General features: G+C 41.8%; 1 protein-coding gene across 4 annotated transcripts in view; it reads left to right on the plus strand.

Moving 5' to 3' along the window:
• The first annotated feature begins 1,309 nt into the window (after positions 1–1,309).
• Positions 1,310–24,308, plus strand: part of LOC140199705 (zinc finger protein 706-like) — a 30,133-nt gene continuing 7,134 nt past the window's right edge. Inside the window, exon 1 of one of the 4 annotated variants that reach the window (XM_072262199.1) lies at positions 1,310–1,426. Coding sequence is in view for 2 of the 4 variants with exons in the window: in XM_072262187.1 (XP_072118288.1) it covers positions 16,157–16,250 (94 nt within the window). In the remaining 2 variants the exon portion in view is untranslated. Of the gene's footprint in view, positions 1,427–11,964; positions 12,042–15,971; positions 16,251–24,308 lie in introns of those variants that run through there. The other 3 variants (XM_072262206.1, XM_072262187.1, XM_072262192.1) reach the window with 3 other exon arrangements.

Raw genomic sequence — 24,308 nt, forward strand, 5'->3', positions numbered from 1 at the left:
CCTCCTTCTCTTGATACTGGATGCTACTTTCTTGTAGCAGTGCTCCTTGTAGAGATGTTCAATGATGGGGTGGTCTTTGCCTGCGATGGACTGCACTATATTCAAGGCTCTAGAGACCGTTGTGCATGAAAATCCCAGGAGATCAGCAGTTTCTGAGATACTCAGACCACCCCATCTGGCACCAACAATCACTCAACAATCAAAGTCATTGAAATCAAATTTCTTCTCTATTCTGGCATTTGGTCTGAACAACAACTGAACTTCTTGTCCATTATGTCCATGCTTTTAGGCATGCCCTTGATCAGACCACCTTGGGAAAGACATAATCCATGACCATCACTGCAACGATGTCAACCCATATGTGGCCCATTTGACAAACATGGACGGAAATGGAAATGCAAACGGAAAAACACACAACCTTCTATTCCTCGTGCTCCTTTTAAACTTACGGGAGGTCAGTTTCACACTCCCTTTAAACTCTTTCATTAGAAGCAAGTGAGGGATAAGAGTTAAAAAAAATACTGTGTAAATGTTTTTAGAAGTGGAAGCAAAGGCTTTTGAGATAGAATAACTTTTAATATCCTAATATATTTATTTGGGATAAATCTAAGTATGCTGTGATAGTATAACCTCCAAAAATCTAGAAAAACATTGAATTTATTTTTTAAATGAGAATTTTAAGCAGACATTAATGTATGCAATATATGCACCTGAGCCTATTCAACGTTTACTGCACGTTATACTTGCTACTACAGCAATGATTAAAATAAATTGATAGGAATTCAAAACGTTGTACTCGCCCCCCACCCACCCCGCCCGCATAAAAGGCACAGGTCGGGAACACTGACTCATCCCTCCATGTCGATGTTAAAAGCGCGTTTCACAAGAGCTAACAGAGAGGCGGATTTGGACTTTGCGTGTTGTAAAAGTCAGGTTTTGTACTTATATGGGAGCCGATACAAGTGATAAGACCGTATCATGTTTTGCCACTTCGATTGCATAATAAAATAACGACTCCTCGAAAAGTTACAAATCCAAACTCCTCAGGAATCAAACTTAATTGTATCAGCTCCTATTACCACACCTACATTACATATTTTCCTCCTTTTTTTTCCCATCTCATCCCACCGCCCAAAGCGACGTCTGACAGTAGCGGGCGGGAGGTCCTCCCGGTCCTCCGGGCCGAACTACCATGACGTAACCGGAGAAGGAGGCGATTGGTGCGTGTGAACGAAGCGGGATCCGCGAGCTCGCCTTTTACGGGAAGGCGTCGCGGGTGGTCACGTGCAGGGGGAAGGGGGCGTGGCCTGTCATTGTCTCCGGCCGGCAGCCGGGGACATCTGCTTTTCCTCCCCGCCGGACGGGGGAGTTGTTCTGCGCTCGCCGCACAGTCGTGTTCGTGAGCTCGCTGGAGCTGCCTTGTTTGGTGAGTAAGACTGAAGAGCGAGTCCTTTATGTGTGTTTAATTTCATTAAGAAGCATGAATGGAAGGGGTGTGGAGGGCTAATGGTGCATGCTGTTCGATGGGATTAAGCACGGACTAGATGGGCCGAAGTGTCTGTGGTGATCTGTGACTCCATACTTTAATGATAAAGTGAGAAAATGGCCTTTGTATCTGATCTAATTTTGATAACGTCATTCACCTCAACTCTGAATTGATTCCACGACGTATGGACTCACTTTCAAGAACTCGACAGCTCATGTTCTCAGTGTTACTGTATTATTTGCACATTGGTTGGTTGTCAATCTTTGCAGAGTTTTTAATAAGTTCTATTGTTTATTTTCATGTAAGTGTCTGCAAGAAAGCGACTCTCAAGGTAGTATATGGTAAAGTTTGATAAATTCACGCTGACTTTGAAAGGGGGTGCGAGGAAGGTGCAAAGTGTGACTCCACACTGTGGGATTTTCACCAGGTTTGGCTCGTTGGCACTCAGCCCAATGCCTCGGCTGGTCACTTCCCTCCATGACCTGCTGAGTTACACCAGTGTTTTTCCGTGTTGTTCCCGCCTGTGATGGGGCGGATTTAACTTGAGTATTTATACTTTTGCCGCACAAATAGGGGGAATTTCGGACTGTGCTGCCCTTTCTGTGACGAGCTTCCACTGTGACTGTTATTTTGTAAATGACGCACCCCCGGTAATTACTTTTCTGATAGATTGAACTTTCCCGGCAATTGTCCCTCGGACTTGGTTTTCATTTCAGTTTGTAAGAACGTAACCGTCAGAGCAACTTGATTTGCGGTTCTGTATGGTATAAAAGGAAATATCAGCGTGTTTCAGATCTTATGCGCATCGGGTGCAGTGATAAACGTCTTGGACTTTAAATGTATCTGATTTGGTGTGTGTAAACCGATGCCCTGGTATGATGGTAGCAATAAATACCCCATCTGCTTCGCCGACATCCTTCAGGTAGTGAAGTAATCTCATCGGTTCTAGCCAGCACGTGGTTACAAAGCTCTTGCCTCACACTGAAATTCCCAAAGAATGGTTTGTATAAAGGATTACACTAAAAATTGCCCTGTTACAACGTTGGGGGCAAGTACGGGTATTGGCTGAAAAATGAGGCTTTAATATTCCATCGATCTAAATGCATTTAAAAGACAACCTTTAAAGGTCTTTGAGATGTATCTGTATTTTTTTGAAGTTCAAAGAACCCATATATCACCATATGCTACCCTGAGATAAATTTTCTTGCAGGCATTCACAGTAGAACAGAGAAATACAATAGAACCAATGACAAACTACACACCAAGACTGAAATTACCAACGTACAAAGAAGACAAACTGTGCAAATACGAAAATAAATACTACTGAGAGGCTGAGTTGTAGAGTCCATAGGTCATGGAATCATAGTCGAGTTGAGTGAAGTTATCCATACTGGTTCAATAGCCAGATGTTCAAAGGTTAATAACTGTTCCTGTTCTGGGTGGTGTGGGATGTAAGGCTCCTGGGCCTCCTTCCTGATGGTAATAGTGAGAAGAGAGCATGATGTGATGGACTTCTTGTGACAGCACTCCTTATAGATTTGCAGAGTGTTGTTTTGGAATGTGTTGCAGAAATGCAGCATTATATAATCTGCCCTGAGGATCTACAAATTTCAAGGTTGATCCCTATATAGAATCTAATTTGTAATTAATATTTTGTTAGAAGTTGGGAAAAGTGTGAACTTAAGATGGCTGATTACAGTTCTCAATTTTACAAAATAGAATTGTCTCCTTCAGTGGTTCAGTTCTCTGGAGATATTTCATTAAAGTGATCGTATGTATGGCAAAATGCATAAAGTGGCTCTACCCATCCATTTCTGCATCAGAGAGACCATCGCTGAGGATCTTTGTTTTCTCAACTAACTAGTTTAAATTTACAGATGCCTTTTGTCTGATGGAAGTGAATGCTTGTACCTCTGTGACAGTATTGGAATAAACTTCCACATGCATTTTTCTTTTTGAATAGTCAGAAAGTAGTTTGCTTTGCCTATAAAAGTAAGGCACAAATGGGTCTGTTTCAGTAATGTTACTGTTTTAGTAATGTTACTGCTGCTATCCAGAGCTCTGTAACATTCTCTAGTTCAGACTTCTGCACTGCATATCAGTGCACTTCAACACCTAACCTGAGAAGTGAAACTGGTGAAGAAGAGTTCCCATCAGTCTTGTGTAGCTTCTATCAGTCACACACTTTCTTGGGCATGCAAATAACTTGACACCAGTAATTTTACACTCTGCTTCCAACAGGTAATGGAATAGTTTTTGTTTACCAGAAGCATAAGAAATGTATCAACCTAATTCATTACCCTTAATCAGCTTTGTTCATATATTTGCACAACTAATATTTTTCCAAATTCAATCATGATGAGACACTTACATTTTTAGACATGGTAACGTAGTGGTTGGCACAATGCTTTACAGTACAGGCAACCCGGGTTCAATTCCTGCCGCTGCTTGTAATGAGTTTGTACGTTCATCCTGTGATGGCATGGGTTTCCTCCGGGTGCTCTGGTTTCCTCCCACTGTGCAAAGGCGTACAGTTTAGTACGTTAATTATACGTTGTAAATTGTCCTGGAATTAGGCTAAGGTTAAATCCAGGGATTGCTGGGTGGTGTGGCTTGAAAGGCCAGAAGGGCCTATTCCGCATTGTATCTCAATAAATAAATAAAATAAATTTGCATTAATTTCCATTTCAAGAAATCCCCAAATTATTTTGCAGCCAACAAATTGTCTTTTGAATTACATCATCAGACCATAAGGATATAGGAGCAGAACTAGGCCATTTGACTCATCGAGTCTGCTCTTTCATTCACCACCATTGTAATGTAAAAAATGTCAACCACTTTTGCATACAATGCCCATGTTCAGTAATGTAATTATGAACTGCTTTAGTACATTGAGTGAGGGATATATTGGCTAGTATACTAGAAGTAAAATGTTTGATTTTCTTTGAAATTGTCTAGGATTCTGTCCCTACAGTTGCGAGCTTGGCTTAATGTATGCACCCTGGTTGTTACTCTTACGTATAGTTTTCATAAATTCTGTTGTATTTCTTTATTTTCCTGTAAATGCCTGTAAGACAACAAATGTCAGGGTAGTATATGGTGACATGTATGTGCTTTGATAATAAATTTGCTTTGACTTTGAAATGCCTCGGCCTTGCATTGTACATCTGCTGAAGTACTTCCATGAAACTGTTGGATAACAGGAGCAAAGACATCCCAGTGTAGCCGTTGCCCTGGTGGTTACCTTTGTGTTGTAGGTGCATCAGGCCTGGAACCTAAGTACACAGCCACCAACTGCCACTGTCTCTGCCCCCTTTGCTGCACCATATCCCAGTCAGTTGGATGTTGCTGCACTACATATCCTCATAGAGAAAGTTCTTTCAGTAAAACATCTTGGGCCACTGGTTCTATCATGCAGTGGTGAGTGGAGAATGCCCTGCAGTCACTGTAGGACAAAGACACAATAGATAGTGTGGGGTGGTTCCCTGAAAAGATCATCCAAATGATCTGGGAGAACGTCTCATTGCCTGAACTTGCCATCAAGCACAAGACCTTGAGTAATGGTGGGGAGAGGGGCCCTTACTGCTAGATCCTTCCTGCACAGTCAAAATCTCACTCCCATTGCATACTGCCTTCTAGAAGGATAAAATGTTCACCCACCTCTTTGCAGACTATTTGGGAAAAGGGAGCTGGAGAAGCGTGCAAGGTGCCTTGTGATTTATCTCAAGAAGTTACATAGCAGAAGACGCTCTGATCTTCACCCAGGGACACAACGACACAGACGTTAATTGCTACTGAAATTCATCAATGCAGTGAAGGAATCCTGCTGCCTGGCACATTCCAAATGCAGGGGTATATGCTTAGGGAATGTTCTGAAGGGCAGGACTGCAGTCTTGGTCCTTCTGTTCCTAGACTTTGAGGGACTAATTTCAGGGTAGAATCCCATCAAACTCTTGAAGTTTGTATCATCCCAGGAGGCCACATGAGCTCTTTACCTCTTCTACCTATCACCCCCCAGCTTCTTGCATCATTCCCCTTTCCTCGCCCACCCACGCACCTTCTGTCTCGCCTGGTCTCACCTAATACTTGTTGGCTTGTAGTCGTTCTTTCCACCTCTCTGTCTTATCATGCCTTGTATCCCCTTCCTTTCCAATCTGGATGAATGGTCTTCCTCTCCATAGCAGATGCCTGATTTGCTGTTTTCCTCCGGGATTCTGTATGTGATGCAAAATTTTATGTTTGAAATTTATATAAATTGTTTTGAATAAATGTGAAGAAGATATTCCCACAATCAGTGGTTAAGTATCACCAGAATTGTGTATTTTTTTTTATCTCTGCCTTACTGAGGAGCCACATTCTGGATTGGCAGTCTCTACCCCATACTGAACACATGAAGACCGTGTAAACTTGCGACCTCTTTATCTGGGTGGCTTATCAGCCAGCTGATTTTTCACCTTCTCCGAGTGTCTTCTGATGTCTTTAACAGTGGTCATCTTGCTATCCATGAGTATCTGTTTTCTGTCTTGCCTTCGGCCTAGTAGTAAAAGGTTGGGCATTGAGTACCTTGTAATCTGGTGGCCAATTTATTGTACAGAATGAATGTGGGAACACACTTTCATCACAGATGAACATGGCTGCAAACTTGCAGGTATGTTGATTGACCTAGGCTGCTGCAAGGTCTCTGTCAGTGACCTTCTCCTACAAGGAGATGCCAGACTAGATTTAAGCCTCTTCTCCTGTTGAGCTCTTGCCACTGCAGAGGATTCTGGCTCTTCATGGGCTACGTGTTGCTGTTGGTTTAATCTGCTTGAGTGTAATTGTTGCATTTTTGCAAGATGCATGATGACTTCAGCAGCAAATGCAAGTTACTGGTGATTGTGGAGCCTACTATCCTCCAGAAGCACATCTGTTTGATGTTATGGCAGTATCCGGGATCATTCTGTATTTGTTACAGGCATAAGTATATACCTGCTGAAGGTATTGCTTAAAGGTGCAGTGAGAACCTGATGAGCAAGGCTGAATAGTTTTTCATCAGTTTTGGTATGCAGATTGGGACTGTAACTCGGCTTGAAAGCCTGTAACAGCAGCAGTGATAAGGGAATGACACAGTTAGTATGTTCCCACTGCTTGGTGTTACTGACTACCCTCACATTTCAGAGGAACTTGAGGTGCTGTGGCAGTTTTATTAGAAACACCTGTACAATTGATTAATGTAAATATCTAATCATCCAAACATGTGACAGCAACTCAATGCATTTGTGCAGGCAGATATGATCAAGAAGTTCAGCTGTTCAGACCAAACATCAAAATGAGATGATATGTGATCTAAGTGACTGACTGTGGAATGATTGTTAGTGTCAGACAGGGTGATTTGAATTTCTCAGGAACTGCTGGTCTCCTGGGATTTTCACACAAGTCTCTAGAGTTTACAGAGAATTATGTGGGGAAAAAATATCCAGTGAACAGCAGTTCAGTAGGCGAAAAACGCCTTGTTAATCAGAGAGGTTAGAATCAAATGGCCAGACTGGTTCAAGCTGACAGTAGCTTTATAACCACACATTACAATAGTGGTGTGCAGAAGAGCTTCTGAAGTGAATGGGCTACAGTAGCAGAAGGCCATGAACATGCACTCAGTAGCCACTTTGTTACAGGAGGTACTTATTAAAGTGGCCACTGAGTGTATTTTACCAGTCCCTACCTTGATGGCCCTCTACATGCCTCTATCATTAAAGATGGTAGAGGATTGAATCGCTAATAGGATGTCATTGGAGCTTCCTGTCTTCGACAACTGGGCTCAACATTTGAGTGCAAGATGGGCCTGAGCTTCTACAGGTGGCACAGTGGTGACCCAGTTAATACAATGCTTTACAGCTCCCAGCACTAAGGTCTTGGTTCAATTCTAGCTGTTGTCTCTAAGGAGTTTGTACATTCTCCCTGTGGCTGCGTAGGTTTCCTCCCACATCCTAAAGTTGTACGGGTAAGTTGTGGACGCGTGTCGGCATCGGAAGCGTGGCAACACTTGCGGGCTGCCCAGCAAATTCCTCACAGATTTGATTTGACACAATTGAAACATTTCACTATGTTTTGATGTACGTGTGACAAGTAAAGCTAATCTTTATCTTTAATCTTTACAATGTTAAGTTATTAATGCAAAGTAGATGATCCATCTTGGTTTTTTCTTGAGATTCCCATCATTGCTGAAGGCAGTGTTCGGCCAGTTTGATTTGTACCACTATAGTATCAAGAAATAGCTTGGAGAACAAAATAAATCAGAGACACTTGATAGAGCCCAGTTACAAAGAACTTGGTAAATCTGGAGCTAATGAGCGTCAATAGGAAAACGTTTCATTGGTTGAAGTTATACTTTGCCAAAGAAAAGGTTGATTAATGGTAACATATGTTACCACTAATACATGTACTGCAATACCAGTTGGTTATCAGCATTCTGATACACAGAAGTGTAATTGGTTTGATTGCACAGTTGTAGTCTTGCCAAGGTCAGTGTTTAGGACTTGGTCTAATTGCATGACCTCACATTAGAATAATTATTCAACACGAGATTCTGCTAGAAATCCAGAGCAACACACACAAAATGCTGGGGGATCTCAGCATGTCAGGCAGCATCCATGCAGAGAAATAGTTGATGTTTCAGGCCGAGACCCTACAACAGGATAATGTATAACATATTTTAAACTTAATAGGAAATTAAACCTGAAGAGCCATTCTAAATCCCTAATCAAAAGAGTTTAAAATATTAATGAAAATTCCTAATCAAAGGTGTGACAGGCCAGCTGCAATCCATGCTGGTTTGAAGGCTGTCCTTGCAGGCCAGCTCTCCCTTCTGGGTTGCTCTCTAGTGCTTGCTCCATGGAAGACGAGCTGGATTGCCTTCATACGGGACTGATCCAGTGCAAGATGAATGACTGCGGTGTGCTTATTCTTGCAGAAATATAGCTCCGGGACAACATCCCATCCACCACCAAACTTAAGGTCATGCCACACAAGGATATGTCCTGATATGATTTTGTGACTGTATGTGTTATGGTAACTACATGTGCTGTGTGTGACTGTACTGTGTTTTGCACCCTGGCCCCAGAGGAATGATGTTTCATTTAGCTCTGTACATGTGCGTGGTGGAATGACAACGAAACCAGAACTTGAACTGGAAAAGCATTGAAGATTGGATCATCTGCATTTTGACACTCAGTCTTTACTGTTGTTGGTGCATCTGCTGTTTCAATGTCTAGAAGTTACTTTACAGCCATTTACTTCATAAATCTGGAGCCAATGAGCATCAATAGGAAACCGTTCCATTGGTTGGAGTTGTACCTTGCCAAAGAAAATACTGATCAGAGGTTAATCCTCTCAGGGACCTGTTTCCTTCAAGGTCAGAGTGAGTGTTTGTGCAATCAGCAATATTTGCAACAGCTGTGTAAATGAAACAGTCCATGACCTAAACGTTCAAAGTAAATTTATTATCAAAGTATATACATCACTATTTATTACCCTGAGATTCACTTTTCTTGCAGGCATACACAGAACAGAAATGCAATAGAATTTATGAAAACCTACACAAAAATTGACAAACAACCAATGTGCAAATATAACCATATAACAATTACAGCACGGAAACAGGCCATCTCAGCCCTTCTAGTCCGTGTCGAATTCTTCCTCTCACCTAGTCCCACCAACCTGCACTCAGCCCATAACCCTCCATTCCTTTCCTGTCCATATAGCTGTCCAATTTAACTTTAAACGACAACATCAAACCTGCCTCAACCACTTCTGCTGGAAGCTCGTTCCACGCAGCTACCACTCTGAGAAAAGAAGTTCCCCCTCATGTTACACCTAAACTTTTGCCCTTTAACTCTCAACTCATGTCCTCTTGTTTGAATCTTCTCTCCCCCCCCCATGGAAAAAGCCTATCCACATCAACTCTATCTATCCCCCTCATAATTTTAAATACCTCTATCAAGTCCCCCCTCAACCTTCTACATTCCAAAGAATAAAGACCCAACTTGTTCAACCTTTCTCTGTAACTTAGGTGATGAAACCCAGGTAACATTCTATTAAATCTTCTCTGTACTCTCTCTATTTTGTTGATATCTTTCCTATAATTCGGTGACCAAAACTACACAATACTCCAAATTTGGCCTTATCAATGCCTTGTACAATTTCAACATTGCATCCCAACTCCTATACTCAATGCTCTGATTTATATAGGCCAGCATACCAAAATCTTTCTTCACCACCCTATCCACATGAGATTCCACCTTCAGGGAACTATGCACCATTATTCCTAGATCCCTCTGTTCTACTACATTCTTCAATGCCCTACCATTTATCATGTATGTCCTATTTTGATTAGTCCTACCAAAATGTAGCACCTCACACTTATTAGCATTAAACTCCATCTGCCATCTTTCAGCCCACTCTTCTAACTGGCCTAAATCTCTCTGCAAGCTTTGAAAACCTACTTCATTATCAACAACTCTACCTATCTTAGTATCATCTGCATACTTATCCAATTTACCACCCCTTCATCCAGATTATTAATGTATATGACAAATAACATTGGACCCAGTACAGATCCCTGAGGCACACCACTAGTCACCAGCCTCCAATCTGACAAACAGTTATCCACCACCACTCTCCAGCATCTCCCATCCAGCCACTGCTGGATCTATTTTATTAGTTCAATATTAATACCTAACAATTGAACTTTCCTAACCAACCTTCTGTGTGGGACCTTGTCAGAGGCCTTATTGAAGTCCATATAGACAACATCCACCGCTTTACCCTCGTCAATTTTCCTAGTAACCTCTTCAAAAAAATTCAATAAGATTTGTCAAACATGACTTTCCACGCACAAGTGCATGTTGACTGTTCCTAATCAGACCCTGTCTATCTAGATAATTCTATATACCATCTCTAAGAATACTTTCCATCAACTTACCCACCACTGACGTCAAACTCACAGACTGATAATTGCTAGATTTACTCTTAGAACCTTTTTTAAACAATGGAACAACATGAGCAATACGCCAATCTTCCGGCACCATCCCTGTTTCTAATGACATTGGAAATATTTCTGTCAGAGCCCCTGCTATTTCTATACTATCTTCTCTCAAGGTCCTAGGGAATATCCTGTCAGGACCCGGAGACTTATCCACTTTTATATTCCTTAAAAGCTCCAGTACTTCCTCATCTTTAATCATCATAGTTTTCATAACTTCCCTACCTGTTTCCCTTATCTTGCACGATTCAATATCCTTCTCCTTAGTGAATACAGAAGAAAAGAAATTGTTCAGAATCTCCCCCGTCTCTTTTGGTTCCACACATAGCTGTCCAAATGAAGACAAACTGTGTAAATGTAAACAAATAATACTGAGAATGAGTTCTAGAGTCCTTGAAAGTGAGTCCATGGGTTGTAGAATCATTTCAGTAGAGATGAGTGAAGTTATCTATGCTGGCTACGGAGACGAGGTGAAAGAGCTTGTGTCTTGGTGCCAGGCAACGTCAGGAGAACTTGCAGCCCTCTTTACATTTGTGACAGAGCAGTGGAAACTGCAAGCAGTTTTAAACTCCTGGAAGTGCACCTCTCATACAACCTCTCAAGGTTCCAGAAAACATCTGACACAATCAAGAAAGCTCATCAACACCTCTACCTTCTCAGCAGGCTGCGAGCTGGACTATGTACCCATACACTCATATCATTCTACAGATGCGCAGTAGAGAGCATCCTAACATGCTGCTTCACTGCATGGTATGGAAACTGCATTGCAGTGGACAGGAGGGCTCCACAATGGGATAGTCAAAACTGCCCAGTGCAGCACTGGCACCAGCCTTCCTGTTATCTATGGCACATATACAAAAAAAAGGTCAGTAACCTCACAAAGGATCCTACGAACACTCATCCCACTCGTGGAATGTTTGTCCCACTCCCATTAGGGAGGAGGCATGTAGAATCCACGTCAGGTCCACCAGACTCAAAATCAGTTACTTTCTCCAAGCAGCACGACTGATCAACACCTCCACCCACTAACCCACCCATTCACAACCCCTACCAGCACCACCAATACTTTATAAATTCCTGTCAAGTCACCTTATGTACAGACTCCCCTGTGCTTAGCATCACTTTACGGACATACAATCAATCTATGTTTATAAGCATCTTATGTGTTTACATTGTTTTTATTAGTGTTCTTTATTTTATTTTGTTTTTTGTGCTGCATTGGATTCTGAGTAACAATTATATTGTTCACCTTCACACTTGTGTACTGGAAATGACATTAAAAAAATCTTGGTTCAGGAGCCTGATAGTGGAAGAGTAATAACTGTTATTGAACCTGGCGGTGTGATACCTAGGGTACAGGAAACTTCTTCCCTACGGAAGCTACGAAAGGAGAGCATGGCTTGGATGGTGGGCTCCTTGATCAATACTGTTTTCTTGTACTTTGTAGATATGACCTAAACAACATTGAGGGACCAGTGTTTAGTCTGCTACTGTACAGTTTTCTGTAGAAGATTTTATCAAGAACACAGACTTGCAATGGTAATAGTTCCATTAAATTTAGCTTAATTTCTATAACAATTACTCCAGCATGTCTTTGGATGTGAGCCTCTTCTTACTCTTAAGGGTATTGCTTCTGAGTTGTACTTCACTTTTCAGAACTTCATCTAGATGCCTTTTGTTCAAGTGTGAATTGGTTAATGAGGTTAAAATTTTCTGCTTCTATTTGACAGGCAGTTTTCTGCCCACATATAATGAATGGGTGGAAAACCCCAAGGAATGGAATGCAGATACAAACAAAAAGCACTTTTCTCCAGAAGAAGTTGCAGGCAACCCACTTCTGTCCCACATTTGCACTTTTCATGTGGGTCACTGCATAATTGAACTGAAAGACAAGGCGCAGTTTCCTAACACTCCAGAGTAATCTGTATTGGTGATCAGATGTTTTGTCACACAGCAGATGTATAGGTTTGATGTCGCAGTTAAATTCTTGTAGAGGCTAGTATTTAGGACTTGTTCTAATTGCATGATCTCACTTTAGGATACTTTATTTAGAAATGCAGCACAAAACCAGCCCTTTGGGTCCAATGAGCTACACCACCCAGCAAGCTGCCTATGTAACACTAGCCTAATCACAGGACAGTTTACAATGACCAATTAACCTAGTATGTCTTCGGACTGTGGGAGAAACCCAAAGCACCTGGAGGTAACCTACACAATTCACAGAGAGAGTGTACAAACTCCCAATGTACAAGCAGTGTTGGAATTGAACAGCAAAGCACCCTCGCACTAACTGTTACAGTACTGTGGTGCCCACCTAATACATCTAAAATATAATCACCTATTTTAAGTTAATGGAAATTAAACTTGAGTCATTTTTAATTCCTATTCAAAAACATGGAAGTTTAGTTAATTTGCATTTTGACACTTAACGCTTACTAGAGTTGGTGCATCTGCTACTTCATTGTCCAGGATTTGCTTCACAGTCTTGCTGCTTGATTAACTCAGCCTCAAGTTACCTTGTTCACAGGATTATTAATGACTCCATTTTTATGTAGTTTATAACATAACTCAGTTCCTGTAGTTTCCCTGGTTACTAGAAAATACCACCCTTGGAAATTGGTCTGCATCCCTTTTTGCCCATTTCAGCTGAATTTAGATCTAACCTTGTATTTATTTCTATCAAAATAACTTTTTCTATTATGAGTGCAGCTTACTTCCAAGAATAAATCATGCCATACCTTTCCATTCATAGTCAATACTTTCAGTACTGTTCTTTTAACATCCCTACACACTAATAGCATTGTTACCATTTGTGCAGCCTCCTGGAGTGGTGTGCAGCTACGATAATTGAGGGGCTTCATCACCCAACCCGGTCCCTCCCTCTCCAGTAGCAGAAGAACCCTGTACAGTGGTCCTTCCCCACCGTGTCCTTGCGATGTCTACATCCCTCAGCACATATTCCTGCCACTCAGCAGCATTCCTCTATAGACACGTCTGTGCTGGCAGACCAAGATCTGGGCAGTCAGAGGGAGTCTTTCACTGAGTTGATGATCTGCCAGCAGCACTTGATGTTAGTTTCCACGTGTGTACCTGGGAATGGAGTCCTCTCACGCAGCTGCTCAGGGTGAACTGTGACATAGGGTCTTGTATCTTTCTCCCCACCATTCTTGCAAGCCCACAGTCTGCAAAGAGGTGAGCTGCCATCTCATCCGCACTCCAGTCAGAGCTTTTTGCTGGCAATGAGTCCTCTATACTCATCACGGATGTACAAATCAACCATCAGCTTTAATGTTGCTGGGTCCACAAATGCCATTTTAGTGCCTGATGCCATCCCAATCCAAAATAGTGTTGTCATCTGTATTAGCATGGTTGTGCACAAAGGTGTGTGAACGGTGTGCGATGAATCCTACCCACCCACACAACAGCTCATATCGACAAGCGTTTCAGCCCAGGCTTTGCTAAAGGTTTAATTGATTTATAATTTTAGAAATTATTCAATTTAATTACTGAAAACACTTCAACAATTTATAAACCTTTAAATCAGTTCCAAGTTTCCTGACAAGGCAGTTTGTGCAGAACTAACTGGCTTCATGCAGCAAGTTCCACCCCATTTGCTGTCATTTTAAATGCAAATAATAGTAACTTCAAGCAAAGCCAGATGTCTAATTAAAGTTTTAACACATTGCATCTTGATATGAGATGCTGCTATCTTCCCAAAAATGGCATGTTTCCAGTCTGACTCATGGTTTCATTAATTTTGTTTGTTTTTGGAAAAGGGGCTTCTGTCTTCATAATGCGGCAATAGGTCATGGTTTCTACTGAGTGATATCTTTGGGACTGCAGTTAACAAAGGCCAGAGGAATGCATCAATAATTATTGATTTTTATTCTTTCCCTGTCTCAGTTCTATCCCTTTTTTGCCTTATTTGGCTTTCTTACTTTGGTTTGCTGTTGAATTTGCTATTCCAACTTCGCATTCTCATGCATTCTGAGCTAGTCATCAATAAATTACTACCCTATTTGGCTGAGGCTATTTTGACCTTCCAATTGTAGTAATTTCCTATTGCTTAAGGAAAATGGTGGTCTGCACTGTTTTCTCTTCCCTTCCCCCACCAGGCGCAGTAAATTATTTCTGAGCATGTTTGGGAGGAAAAACTCTCATCTGATTTTTGACTGTTACTATAACATAATATCCTCTGAATCCACTGGGGATGTCGAAAGCCCAATGTCTGTGAATCCACAAGTCTGCTGGAGGCTGAAGATGGCCTGTCCTGGGGTTAGAGGACTGGGACTGAGTATGTGCATGGGTGGCAGGGAGGAACGGGGCTTGTTTTCTGTGTTCTGCCAAGTATGATGGGCATACTTTGTTGGTACCAGAATGTGTGGTGACACTTGTGGACTGTCCTCAGCACATCCCTGGTTGTGTCGGTGCAAATGCACTTCACTGACACACACAAAAGTTGCTGCGGGCCAGGCAGCATCTATAGGAAGAGGTACAGTTGACGTTTCCGGCCGAGACCCTTCGTGAAATTCCAGCATCTGCAGATTTCCTCATGTTTGTGCACTTCACTGTATTTTTGATGGGCATTTAATAAATCAGATTCAGTTTTAATATCACTGTTCTATTTTGTGAAATTCATTATTTTGCAGCAGTACATTGCAATACATAATAAAAAAAACTATAAAATTGTTCCAACACCACTCAACTAGCTGCTCTATCTCGCTTGAGAAAGAACTCAAAGAATACTGTCCTCTACACCAAAGTGTTCAGATTACAATTAATAATCAAGGTTCATGTGCTTGCTATTCTTCCACAATTGATTTGGAGTTTTGTAGCCAGGTCAACCTATTAAAATGAACATTTCAGTAATGCAGACTAAAGTGTAGAAATATCTTGCTCAAAGTTATGAATCTTTAATTTCCTCATTCCAATGTCATGATTTCAGATACTGTATTCAAGACAGATCAATAGATTTTTGGATAATGAGTCAAAGTAAATTTATTATCAAAGTACATAGACCATATGCTACCTTGAGATTCATTTTCTTGTAAGCATTTACAGAAAGATAAAGAAATTCAATAGAATTTGTGAAAAACTATACATAAAAATAGGCAACCACAACCAATGTGGAAAAAGTGGAACTGTGCAAATAAAAAATAATGCTGAGAACATGAGTTGTAGAGTCTTTGAAAATGAGTCCATAGGTTGTAGAATCAGTTCAGAGTTAAGGTGAGTGAACTTATCCACACCAGCTCAGGAGCCTGATGGTTGTAGGGAAATAACTTCCTGAACCTGGAGATGGGGTACCTGGCCAAGTAATAAAGACACGTGCTGATCAACTGGCTGGAGTGTTCACCAAGATTTTGCCCTGTTACTGTAGGTTTACCTCAACATACCTGCTTCAAGCAGGCTTCACCTGCTGCTGTCCAAGAAGAACATGGTAACCTGCTTCAATAACTATCATCCAGTAGGACTTGCATGCAGTGATTAAGTGTTTTGAGAGATTGGTGATGAAACATATCAACTCCTCCCTGAGAAGTGACTTGGATCCGCTCCAGTTTGCGTAACAGAGCAACAGGTCCACAACAGATGACATCTCATTGACACGTCACTCAACCCTGGAACACCTGGACAGCAAAGATACTTGCATCAGGATGCTCTTTATCAACTACAGCTCGGCATTCAATACCATCATCCCCTCAAAGCTAATCAATAAGCTTCAAGACCTTAGCCTCAATACATTCCTGTGTAAGTGGATCCGTTACAAGTAGATGGGGTTGTTAAGAAAGCTTTTTGGCACTTTTTCCTTAATTCAAAGTATTGAGTACGGGAGTTAGGACATTATGTTGAAGATGCATAAGACATTGGTGAGGCCAAATTTAGAGTATTGTATGCAGTTTTTGTCACCTACCTACAAGAAGGATATCAATAAGATTGAAGAAGGCCTGCGAAAATTTACGAGGATTTTGCTGGGTCGTGGAGGACCTGAGTTGTATGGAAATGTTGAACAGGTTAAGACCTTGTTCCCTGGAATGTAAGAGAATAAAGAAAGATTTGACAGAATTGTTCAAAATTATGAGATGTATAGATAGGGTTAATGCAAACAGGCTTTTTCCATTAAGGTGGACGAATCTAGAACTAGAGGTCATGGTTAAGGATGAAACTTTATCATTGCAATCATCTACTCATCGGTGTTTTATTTGTCTTCCTTCTCGCTGTCGACACCCCTCTTCCCCTTGGGAAGGGAGAGAGCCTGTGGCATGCTGAATTGTCGGGGGAGCAATGAGTTTTTGTTGTACTGCAGATAATGATCTCTTGGAGGGCTTTGATGTTGCTTGCTTGGTGGGTGATGCTTTTTGCTGTAGTAAGTGGGGGAGGGTTGATGCTGCTGCTTGTGTGTGGGGAGGGCTTTGGGGTTCTAACGTTTTTACTGTCATTCATTCTTCGGGGTACTCTGCTTTCATGGATGTCTGCGAAGAGCAAGAATTTCAGGTCGTATATTGTATACCTTCTCTATTAAATGGAACTATTGAAAGGTGAAATATTTAAGGGGATCCTGAGGGGGAGCATCTTCATTCAGAGTGTGCTGCAAGTGTGGAACAAGCTGCCAGCAGAACGAGTGGATGCAGGTTTGATTGTAACATATTAGTTAAGTACATGGGTGGGAGAGATATGGCCGAGGTGAAGGTTGTTGGGACTAGGCAGAATAATAGTTTGTCATGGACTAGAAGGGTAGAAGAGCCTGCTTCTGTGCTAGAGTACTCTATGACTCTGACTCTAAATGTCACAAACCTGCTTTGCCATTTAATAAGATATGGCTAATTCTCAGTCAATAATATTTTCAATATTGGAGGCCCCAATGTTGATCCTTGTAGCACATCTGAAGTAGCTGTCATTTATCTATTTTAAAAAAGGAATCATTATCCCATATGGCGTGCTTGCAGTCAATCTGATTTCAATCTCTAATTTACTCCTGGTTCCATGTGGCCTTGACTTGTATAATGACCCTTGTTTGGGATCTTTTCAAGTGGCCTTTTGAGAATGGTCAGAATCTACTGGAGGTACCTAATAAAGTGGCAACTGAGTGTATGTTTGTGCTTTCCTGCTGCTGTAGCCCACCCACTTCAAGGTTCGATATGTGCGTACAAGCATGCTCTTCTGCACACCATTGGTGCGATGCATGGTTACTTGCGATACAGTCAATTTCCTGTAAGCTTGAAACAGTCTGCCCATTCTTCTCTGACCTCTCTCATTAACAAGGCATTTTCACCCACAGAACTGCTGCTCGCTGGATGTTATTTTGTTTATTGCACCATTCTCTGTAAGCTCTAGCGAATGTTAGTACGTGAAAATAGCAGGAAATCAGTAGTTTCCAAGATACTCAAACACCTTGTATGACGTCACTTAGATCCCATTCTTCCCCATTTTGATGTTTGATCTATAAAACAACTGAACCTCTTGAGCATGTCCGCCTACTTTTATGCATTATTTTGCTGCTATAATGGCTGAAATATTTGCATTAATGAGCAGATGTACCTAATAAAATTGGCCCCTGATTGTATATGCGAGATATAACGCATGATTCTGCCTACCTGAGTGGACAATGTGTCACGTGTGTTCACGCCCCAGTCCCTAGCTGCTGACAAAATGAGCTATGATCAAATAGCGAAGCAGACTTGATGGGCGGAATGACCTAATTTTTCTCCTATTTTAGTTATACGTAACTATAGACAAAAGATTCTACAGATGCTGCAAACCTTGAGCAACACACAAAATGCTGGACTAAAGCCTGATTCATACTTCTGCGTCAACTCAACGCCGTAAGTACTGCATCACCACAGAGCCAATGCAGATCCCTACACCATAGCCTGACGCGCATCTCTCCCAAAATGTAACTACGCGTCGTGGCAAAGCAGAACGCAGCAGCTGTGATTGGTCCACTTGGTAGCATCGCATTTTCCCCTACGCTGCAATAGCTTCCCATTCGGTGACTGAAGAGCAGGGAAGGAACTCTGGCTGCAATGCTTTCCATAAAGCTTTACAGACCTCCGAAATTATGGAGAACGCATTTCGCTTTTACGAAAAAAGACGCTCGCTTCTTGTTTACCCCGAGAAAGACTACCTTGACCATGAAGCCTTGCATGGGCAGGTGTGTGCGCATGCATGACGTGCGCGAATTGTAGAGTGATGCAGTCACACCAACGCACAAGTATAAATGCTCACAACGCACGTAAGTGACTTGCGTAGGCTACCGCGTCGAGTTAACGCAGAAGTATAAATCAGCCTTAACTCTGCAAGTCAGGAGGCACCTATGGAGGGGAAATAAACAGTTGGCATTTTGGCCCAAGACCCTTCATCAGGTTGTACATAATCAACATTTTGTGTACCACTGCATTTCACAGTGCACAACTATAAAACTGGCCTAGATCTACATTATTACAAAGGGAGAGACTGTATGTAGATGTGCAAATACATGTGTGTAGTAAAGGAACACCTGGTGTAGCCAGAATTTGCACTAATTGCTTGGAGCTTGCAAAACAACTTCATTTGCTGGGCTGGAATAACTTTGATGCAAGACCCCCAGGTAGACATTTTGGTGAAAGATTTACATTTTGAGATCCTTTATTTTGACTCCTAAGTGAGCAGACTCTAAGCAAAATCCTCATTCCCTGTTCTCCATGTCATTGGCTCCTTGAAGTATTATTTGAGGTATTAACTCAAATAATTTGTTCTGCTGTCTAAGTTTTTGAAGCTTCTCTTGCTTAGAAGCTTCATTCAGCACAATGGACCTCTTGACTCATATTTCCCCACTTCCTATCGTGGTGCCTAGAATGACCACTACAGATTTAAATATTCAGCAATGTACTCAAAGCCTTCTTGAAATGGAATATCCTCACTTGATTCCTAAGAATCACTAGCCCTTGACTGCTCAAAAATATCTTCTTTGGTGCAGATAAACTAGAATCTATGTGTTGATGTAAAATGGGTGACTGAAGGACACCATCAAGCTCCTGGACTACCCTATTGGGTGCAATCTCTCCAACTGAGGAAAAGATGGTGATTTTCCAATTTTCTTCCTCTGCCACCTTCAAACTCTTAAAACTGGGAAAGTAAATAACCCTTGATCATAATTGACTGCCTAAGAAGAGAAGGTGGCCTTCTATCCCAATGCCCTCTAAAACTGACAAATCGTTTTTCCTACTAATGCTACTAATAAGCATACTTAACCCTCTTCCCTCAGTGTTCTGAAGATCTGTTCTTGCAGTATACTCTAGTTCACTTCTCTATCTCCACAAAAGCTATTCTTCTTTTCCACAGTGTGTATTGCAAGGTACAAGATGTGTTGCTCTTATTTTACCTCCTGCCTTCCCATTGCATGGACTTGCAAATCAACTTTACAAATGAAGTACTGTTTTTTTTTTACTGGTCAACAACAGATTGGGTGACAATGTTGCAGCGCATCTCTGACTAGTTGCAAGGATTACTTTGTGCTTAGTTACTTGTTGCTTTAAATCTCCACTGTGACTTTATCTGTGGCTTTAGCTTTTGTCATTTCAGTCTAACTGAGAAACAACTCTTCAACTTCCAGCTAGATATATTAGTGCCTCCTGGATCCAACACTTAAGTTCAACTATTTCAAATAATGAGCTTTTCCGGCATACTTTTGATTATTTTTGGTTTCCAAGAAACTAAATGTTTCCCTCAATATCAGCAAAACAGAAGAGCTTGTCAGTGATTTCAGGAAGTGGGGTGAGCCATATTCATCTATTTGTCACTTGGCTCATCTGTTGAAGTTTCCTAAAGGGTGGGCCTTGTACTAAACATCTGAAAGACAAAGGTATTGTAAAATCTGCCCTTGTCACCAACAATCCAGATTCCCCCCCCCCCCCACACACAATAAAATACTGGAATATATGGATCACTGTCACCTCTCGGAAGGCAGAGATCATTGACAAAATGATGGCATGTAGCATAGTGGTTAGTGCCAGCTAGCGATCAATGAATGAGGTTCAGCTCTCATTGCTATCTGTAAGGTGCTTGTACATTCTCCCCATGACTCTGAGTTTCCAGTTTCTCCCACATTCCAAAGACATACAGGTTAGGGTTAGTAAGTTGTGGGCATGCCCTGTTGGCGCTGGAAGCATGGCAACAATTGTGGACAGCCAAGCACAATCCACACTGATCTGATTTGACACAAACAGTACATTTCATAGTAGGTTTTGATATAGATGTGACAAAGTTGATCTTTTAATCTCTTTAATCTTTGCTGAAGTGAGGGTTGAGATTCTAATATCACTTTTAGCTTGCCCTGGTCCAACCACAGACTCTGAGCAAGAACGCGCATCAGTGCCTCTACTTCCTCAGAAGGCTTCCAATTAATCCTCAAAATTTGGCATGTCCCCATTGACCCTCACCATGAAGGCATCCTCTCCAGATGCATTGCAGCCTGTACAGCTCTACCCAAGACTGCAAGAAATTACAATTGTGGATACAGCTCAGTGCAACACAAAAAGCAGCCTCCCCACCGTCTACCCTGTCTACACTTCATGCTGCCTCAGGAAGGTAGTGTAATCAAATGAGCCCCACCCCAGTCATTCTCTCTCCTGCCCCATTCATTGGGCAGAAGATTAGAAACTTAAATGTACCCCAACTGGCTCAAGGATAACTTCTACACCACTGTTACCAGACTCTTGAATGGACTGCTTGTACGACAGCAACAAACTTTTGATCTCTCAATCTACTGCAGTGTACTTGTATCTTAAAATGATCTGCATGAATGATGTGCAAAGCAAAGTTTTTCTTTCAGCATGTGCAACATTAATAATAATTCCAGAGATGGGTTTATTGTCAGTAATTATGTGAAATTTGTTGTTTTGTAGCAACAGTACTGTGCAAAGACAAAACTACTATAGATTTTAAATCCATGCAAAAAAAAAAGGAATAACGAGGGAATGTTCATGGACTGTTCAGAAATTTGATAGAGAGGAACAAACGTTCTCAATTGTTGAGCGTGGATCTTTAGGCTCCTGTACCCCCTTCCTGATGGTAATAGTGAGAATAGTGAGAACATGGCTTTGATGGTGAGGCTCCTTAATAATGATGGATGCCACCTTCTTGAGGCAGTGCCCCTTGAAGATGCCCTCTGCTAGGTAGAGTTGTGACCATGGTGGAACTGGGTCAGTCTACAACCCTCAGGATCCTCCTATAATCCTGTGCATTGGAGCCTCCCCCAGCAGGTCATCTTTCTTTCTCTCCCCCCCCCCCCCCCCCCAAGCAGTAAACCCTGCACTGACTGCTTACACCCCTTGCCTCTCCTAGTGGTCATCTATCTATTAACTGAAGCCTCAACTCTGGGTGTGACCACCTCAGTAAAAGTCTAATCTGAGTTTTTCAGCTTCGTGAACAATTTGAATGCATCCAGCTCCAGTTCCTTGACCTTGTTGGGACCTGAAATTGGATGCACTTCTTGCAGATATAGTGCTCAGGGAAACTGTTAGGTACCCTGAAATCGCACATCTCACAGGAGGAACGTTCAACTGCCTTAACTAACTGCCATCCTGCCTACACCTGTTATACCTGTTACTTTTTCAAGCTTAAATTCTAGCCTGTGCCTGTTCTCGCTTAAGCTTTCCGATCCAAAGCCTGGCACTCCAACACTGTCCACTCCAACAATGAGCACGCCACTTACACTTCGCTTCTTTTCATTGGTTACTGCTGAGTGCCTAAGAGATTTTGTGATTGTTGTATGCCAAAAAGTTCCAAACGGCCCCAAGCCCTTTTTAAACCTCACTTTACCTCATGAACAAACATCTTCTTGTGATGATTGCAGCCCAATGAAAAATTTCTCTTAATTCTTCTAAACTCCAGTGAGGATAAGCCCAGAGCTATCAGATGCTCCTCATGCACTAACCCTTTCATTCCCAGAGTCATCCTTGTGCACCTCCTCTGGGCTCTCTCCAATGCCAGCATATCTTTTCATAGATAAGGGGTACAAATCTCCTCAAAGTTCCTAACAAAGTATGAGTTGCTGGGGTGCCTTCTATATGATTGCATAAATATGTTGTGACTAAGATAGGTCTTCAGAGATATTTACACTCAGGAATTTAAACTGCCCACCCTCCTCACTTCTGACTGCTCAATGAGGATCGGTGTGTGTTCTCCCAGCTTCCCCTTCCTGAAGTCCATAATCAATTCCTTGGTCTCGCTGACATACTGAGAGAGAAAGGTTGTTGTTGTGTTGTCACTCAATCAGCCGACCTACCTCAATGCTCTACATGTCCTCGTTGCTGTCTGAGATTTTACCAACAGTAGTGTCATTGGCAAATTTATAGATGTTGTTGGAGCAGTGCTTAGCCAAATAGTCATAAGAGTGGAATAGCAGGATAAGCAACGTCCTTGATATGTGCCTGTGTTGATTGTCAGCGAGATGAAGATATTATTACCAATCCTCAACGGGCTGTAGTCTCCTGATGAAGTTGAGGATCCAGTTTCAGAGCAAGGTATAGAGAGCCAGGTTTTGAAGTGTGGTGATTAATACAAAAGGAGTGTTGGTATTGTACACCAAAGTGCAATTGATAAACGACAGCAACACACATCAAAGTTGCTGGTGAACGCAGCAGGCCAGGCAGCATCTCTAGGAAGAGGTACAGTCAACGTTTCAGGCAGAGACCCTCTCGGCCTGAAATGTCGACTGTACCTCTTCCTAGAGATGCTGCCTGGCCTGCTGCGTTCACCAGCAACCTTGAGGTGTGTTGCTTGAATTTCCAGCATCTGCAGAATTCCTCGTGTTTGCATTGATAAACGACATGCATTTTGCTGTTTTCTAGGTACTCCAAAGCAGAGTGGCAAGCCAATGAGATTGTGTCTTCTGTAGACCTGTTGTGGTAGAGGGTGAATTAGTGAGTGCAGGTCCTTGCAAGAGCTGATTCTGGTCATAACCAATTTCACGGAACACTTCATTGCAGTAATTGTGAGTGCGACTGTGTGATAGTCATTGAGTCAGCTCACCTGGCACTTCTTGGGCATGTATTTGTTTTTTCTAACTTGGGAAAAGTATCTTGTGCTGCAGTGATTAAAGCAAACTGGTACTCAGTCAAAGCAGTTGAAATTGGTATTAGTAAATGGGTGAAGTCACACCTTATCGTGAAGTGATTGGGGCAGTTAAGTATGACTGACGATTGCATTTAGACAAAATCTAGAGTTTGTAGTTTTGAGGAACAATTGTTAACTCTGTTTCAATCTATTTTTTCCTCTCAACATACCTCAGATTTTTTTTCCTCCTATGTTACAATGCCCTGACCTCTTGGGAAAACAAACAAATAAGGTGGAGTAATGGAATAAAGATCAAAACTCAAATTTGGTAAATTTCTTTGCTGCCTCAAGTACACTTTTTCATCAGTCTGGCTACTTTGGAGATTTTATATACAGTGGACTCTGGTTAACTGGGCTATTGGTTAATCAGGGCAGCTCCTTTTGACCACTCTTAAAGAACAAAAACTAATCAAGAAAATAGCTGGGATTCCCTGTGTTTATTTGGGACTCTATGCCACTCAGTTGGAACAACAGACTGTTGCCGAACAGTTTCTAACCAATGGCCATCAAGTGCATGTGAATGACGCTAGACACTGCGCTGTGCTTAGAGTGAACAGTTTTTAAATAGCATCAGTTAAATGTGTTTCTGTTCAAAAAGCAGTGATTTTTGTCACTGATAGTTGGCGAGAAATAAGCACAAGTTAATTCAGAACTGCTTTGCTCACTGTAGTTTCAAGTATTCAGGCTTGGAGATGTTAGAAAGCACACAAAATA

The sequence above is a fragment of the Mobula birostris genome, chromosome 1, assembly GCF_030028105.1.
Source record: "Mobula birostris isolate sMobBir1 chromosome 1, sMobBir1.hap1, whole genome shotgun sequence".
NCBI lineage: Eukaryota > Metazoa > Chordata > Chondrichthyes > Myliobatiformes > Myliobatidae > Mobula > Mobula birostris.